The sequence below is a fragment of the Branchiostoma belcheri genome, unplaced genomic scaffold (genome assembly GCF_001625305.1).
Source record: "Branchiostoma belcheri isolate BF01 breed outbred unplaced genomic scaffold, Haploidv18h27 scaffold19, whole genome shotgun sequence".
Taxonomy (NCBI): Eukaryota; Metazoa; Chordata; class Leptocardii; order Amphioxiformes; family Branchiostomatidae; genus Branchiostoma; species Branchiostoma belcheri.
This window is the reverse complement of record NW_017803379.1, coordinates 637,076-642,261: the sequence shown is the minus strand read 5'-3', so window position 1 is coordinate 642,261 and position 5,186 is coordinate 637,076. Positions and strand designations below refer to the sequence as shown.

The window sequence follows — 5,186 nt, the reverse complement described above, 5'->3', positions numbered from 1 at the left end:
GGAGTTTTTGCATTCATTTGGTACCTGCTTAATTGCAAGTTAAAAACTTTCATGTGTGCTACATACTCATACTCTTTTTGTTTCCTATAGGAGAGAGCTCTACAGTTGTTCTGGACTCTGAAAGAGTGTGTAACAGTTGGCACCAGGCTAGACCAGAAGGGAAGACAGATGTGCTTTCCACATTAAAATGCTCAGGTGATCACTACTAGAGACAAAGAATCCTGAGCTCCTGTTAGGACGTCTCTGTTTGTAATCAGTCTCCTTTCTTAGAGGTGAACGGTAACTAAGTCTGCAATCAGGATTCCATAGAGACAGTAAATGATGCCCTTGCATGGCTTTGGGCAAAGACAAACTCCATAAGGCCACACAAATTTAATTTCTTGGTTAACGGATTCGCCTCTTCATTTTTTTCTGATTTGCAAATAAAAATAAAAATTCAGAATCAACTGCAAAATGCTCATATTTTGCCCTGAACAGTTGAAAACAGTCCTTTTCTTACTACTTGTTACGGTCATTCCATCTTTCGATGCAGTGCTACCATTAAAAGTTCAAAATTCATTGTTTTAATTTTGAACCAGCTTGGTGTGTTGACTTCATGGCTCCTATTGTACCATTTTGGGCCATAATAGGATGCCTAGGCCTGTTTTTATTTTTTTCGCCCGCCCGCTCCATTATTTTTCTAGAAAAATCCGTTAACCAAGAAATTAAATTGGTGTGGCCTAATTGGGCAAAAAAAAAAACTCCATAATTTGGCAAAGAAAAACTCCATAATTGGCCACCGAGGGTAGCTCTTCCCAGACTTTTCCGTCGAACTTGTTTTAAGTTGTTCTCGAAAGTTTTCCAACTCATCCGTCAAGAAGGAGAAACTCCCAAGTGTATATCATTGTAGCAGTACAAGATGAAGTGCACATCAGTCATACAAGAAGCTGCTCTGGAAACTTTCCAAAAGAATGCCTCACTTGCATTCTTTTAAGTACATTTTAAGATATACAAATGTACCAGTTTTCAACTATGTTCAGAAAAACTGTGGCAGTAAGTGAAGTTAAATGCAAGTAATGCACCATACATCTGTACTTTTTACTGTGAAATGACAAGATTTTATTTTCATTCTCATATTCAATGATTGCTTTTATTTCCATGCTGTAATATAATAGGAGGAACAATGTTGGTTATACCATGGAGTTAAAATAACATGGTTATACCTAGGGAGCCCAATATTGAAACATCAAAGTTGTTACATCTTTAAAACACTGGACTGAAAAATTCACATTTTCTATCTGGTTCCATGTCATCAAAACTGTTCATCCAAAATTCACAAGAATTGTTACCCTGACAAAAAGGAGCCTACACAGGTAATTCATGGTCTCTCTTAACCTTCTCTCTGCCAAGGTAACCTTTAAAAGTTTCAGCAGTAAATCTGCACTGTTTGAGGGTATCCATTAGCAGGTTGAAGGTTATAGTCCTTTTACACGTCTCCTTTTGGACATGGAAGACTATATACAGGGATGACCCACCAAACAGGAATTTTAGTGTGCAGTATGGATACACATCATACATGCCATACATGTACATCCACTTAAACATGACCTCCAGAAGAGGCATGGGCAATTCCATTTAAAAGTGAAGCAGGTACAGATGCAAGAGGCAGTTTTTTTCACATTGAAATGATTAGCTATTTCTAAAAAATTGTGGAACAATGCCTTTATTGACTAGTACTAGTGGGAAGTACTGGCACACTAATGTAACACTATTAAATTGCAAGATTATAAGTTAGACTTGACTATTGCACAAACAAAATGCTACCTCTGATTCTTAATTGCAACTCTTCTTTCAGAAGAGTACAAATGATGTACAAATGTAATTCAGCCTTTTCCTATTAATATTTCTGCAAAATTTTCAAACACATCACTTGAGGCTAAAATTATCTTGTCTCTGGAACCTATCTGATAAATTCTGCTATGTTTCACAGAAGACAACTAGAATATCATGATTGGCTTTACTGGCAAATCAAACACAGGAATTGCAAATGTCAGTTCTGACTTTGTCTTTAAAAGAACACAGCTTACTTAATGTACTTATTTGTTTAGAAATATCATCAATAAATAGTCTTGAGAGAGTTCCTACTTGTATCTAAAATTTTAGTGTGGTCATATAAAGTTTGTTACACAAAAAAACCCAACCACCACAGAGCATTTCGCATTTGCCATAATTTCAGATCTCAAAAATCATGTAACTTTGAATACACTGTACACTATCTAGTATAAAAATAACTTTGCACATTTACAAATTATCAGCATATACTGTTAACTTTTTAGAAATAAACTACATGTCAATAGCCACCCATGACAGCCTGTTTGAAAATAATTTGATAATTTCACAACTCACAAGATGATGCAATTGACGCAAAAATTAAAACAGTTTGCAGTCTATTACAGTGGGTTAAATCATCACAGGATGGGGAAATATCTGATACATGCATTACACATACATTTGCCCTGAAATTGACAGTTTTTAACTGACCTTTGGTTTTTAAGACCACTCCAATTTACTCCCTTGGTCCTCTGGCACTTATTAGTAAAAATCCAACAAGAGGTCAAAATGAAAGTAGATGGTTTAAGCATTATATTTCTCAAATCTGAGAATGAAGGAATCAGATTGGTGTGGTCTGTGACAAAAGCTTTTGAGCACAACAGTCTTTGAATCATTCAACAGTGGAAAGCCTTTTGCACTGTCTGATGTAGGATGTTTGTCAAGATACAATTTTCTATTATGAATCATTGATTGTAGAGTTTGCTTCAAAGCTTTCTATCTCATTGTCTGTTTTCTCTGTTCCTTTCTCTGTCTGGTCACTGATTGCGAGCTCCTCCAGTTTTGTCTCATCAACTTCTGTATTGTCTTTCTTTTCTTCCTTTTTGTTCACATCTGGGCTGTGTTCTGTTTCCTGAGCTACTGTTTCTGCCTTGCTTGGATTTGGAGGGAGGTTTCTTGCTTCTTGGATCAGCCGTTTCACTCCCACCATCCACTGCCTGACCTGTATGATAGAAAAGATTCTGCGTTTTCATTTCTTTGTATATTTCCAAATTCCAGTAACTTGTTTTCTTTAATCTAAAAACACAAAGACAAAAAAATTGTAAAACCTTTTCATACTGCTAAATAATAGAATGATATTTTTTATGCAATGTTTGGAAGCTTTGAAAATAATGAAAACAGTGTACTAATACATGTATTATATATACACTCTACCTCAGAAACGTGGTCCAACATGAGCTTCAGGTGCATGTCATGGGCCAGGTCACAGTCACGGTCACTCAGGGCTGTGGAAAATGAGAGACGGAACAATTTGACTGATGAAATATCTCTTAAAAGCTTCACTCATGCATGCTTCACTATCTTGTTGACTTATCTATTTTATTAAACAAATCTGATCGACATAAAAAATGTCTCCTGACTTGTCATTTTTCCACTAGTACTCAGTATCCCCCTCTCCCTGAAAAATAACAACAACCACAAAAGAACTGATTGTTAACCCACCTGTAGCCAGGACATCAGTGTACACCTGGACTGGCCTGGACAGTTTCCCTGCTGTCCACATGTTCTCCAGCATCATCAGCTTCCTGCCCACCTCATCACACACTCTTTGCTGGGATAAAACAAAGACTATTAACCACAGGAAATTATGAAAATGATTGAAATATAACTTGGATCAAGGACAAGAATTCTGTAAAAAGCAAGGTTAAGACACCATCTTCTTCTAAAAGAGTTGTGGCTTTCTTCAATTTTTTTCTAGATACTCTGGAAAGAAGGAAAAAAAGTATACAGGCTAAAGTACAAACTCACTTCCACTCCAAGATCACTGACTGCATGTAAGGTGTTCCTAAGACTTTCGACACTCCTCCTGCAAAGATCTTTGTCATCATGACTTGCACGTTCCTTGATCATCTCCTCAGCTTTGTCTGGAGCCGTCTTCGCGGAATCAGAGGACGTACCTAGGACTTGAGGGCTGTTGGGGTTGAATAAGAGAGGTCCATTGACGACAACAGGTAAGGTAGGTCCGAGGGAGGGGGGTGGGGGGAGGGCCGTGTCAGTCACAGGGGGCATGAGGACAGGCCCTGTAGGGGAACCACTCGGGACTGTACCATCTGGAGGGGTGAACAGGATGGAGTCTGGAGGGGAAGTTGATAGTTTTGGTGGTGCCCTTATTGGGACTTCTCCTGTTGGTGGTATTGCAGGGGGTGCAATTGGGGCATCTGCAATAAAACAGAACATGGCAAGGGTAGAATTTTAAATGTAATAGATGTAAATAATGCTAGTACTTAACTAATAGTCAAAGATAGTATTACTATTAGTCCAAGCGATGGGTGCAAAAATTATGCCAGTAAACTGTTTAGGTGTCAAAAATTAATAGAATCCAGCAGAAAAGCGTAGCGTTTGATTGTAAACAATTCTAACATAACTCTTTGCTAGTATTTGAGTAGTAGGCTCTTACTTGCAGGTTGTGGAGGTGCACCCTGAGGGAATGCCACACGTTTTGTCGGAAGTGCCCTCCTTGGTGACTCCTGCGCCTTGTTTTGGGCATCGTACATGAACATGGGCGGGTCATTCCAGCCTCGGTCTGGGTTTCCTGTCAGTTTATCAAAGTAAGATTAGGAATCTGTTATACGTATGTTGGACTAAAAGCTTTTTTCGTTCAGTAAGTGAGAAATTAACGAAGTGTACATACAACTCATTTAATTGTGATATCATAACCACTGTGACTGTCAGGACATTTAACCCGGAAGTGCCCCCCTCCCTCCCGGTTTTGCCACGTATGTAAAACTGCCATTGTCAACTATCGGAATTACGTGTTTAACAAGATTATCAGGCAAAATATCCTGCCCAATTTCGCCATAAGGAAGCTGTTGGTCAAGAATCCACGAAAAATGCGACATTACAGCAATATTTACTTTTATACAACCAAATTTTGCAAAGAAATTCCGGACTTACCGGGCCTGGTGGCTGCCATGTTGGACTATTTGATCACGTGACTAAATTATTGACCAATCACGTCGCTCTACATGGCCACATTTGGCTGTTGTATTTACTTTACAGTTCTTTTATAGGTCAGTAAACAATTCCTTTTTATACATACCTATTTTTAGTCGATGATATCATATGGTTGCAGTCTCACGACCATCTAATTGTTGTAT

At 38.3% G+C, this 5,186-nt stretch overlaps 1 protein-coding gene across 1 annotated transcript; it reads right to left on the bottom strand.

Moving 5' to 3' along the window:
- Positions 1 to 1,717: 1,717 nt before the first annotated feature.
- Positions 1,718 to 5,082, bottom strand: LOC109467906 (steroid receptor RNA activator 1-like). The gene is made up of 6 exons (XM_019766030.1): positions 4,984 to 5,082; positions 4,487 to 4,621; positions 3,838 to 4,247; positions 3,532 to 3,640; positions 3,244 to 3,314; positions 1,718 to 3,031 (listed from the first exon to the last, which is right to left on the bottom strand). The coding sequence occupies exons 1-6, from the start codon at positions 5,000 to 5,002 to the stop codon at positions 2,768 to 2,770; spliced, it is 1,008 nt and encodes a 335-aa protein (XP_019621589.1). The 5' UTR covers positions 5,003 to 5,082; the 3' UTR covers positions 1,718 to 2,767.
- Positions 5,083 to 5,186: the final 104 nt, after the last annotated feature.

Bases quoted from the DNA above. Each gene is read 5' to 3' on its own strand.
- LOC109467906 (XM_019766030.1), bottom strand. The intron at 4,248-4,486 runs GTAAGAGCCTAC...GTTTTATTGCAG, and splicing joins TGCACCTCCACAACCTGCAA to ATGCCCCAATTGCACCCCCT. The intron at 3,315-3,531 runs GTGGGTTAACAA...CATTTTCCACAG, and splicing joins CACTGATGTCCTGGCTACAG to CCCTGAGTGACCGTGACTGT.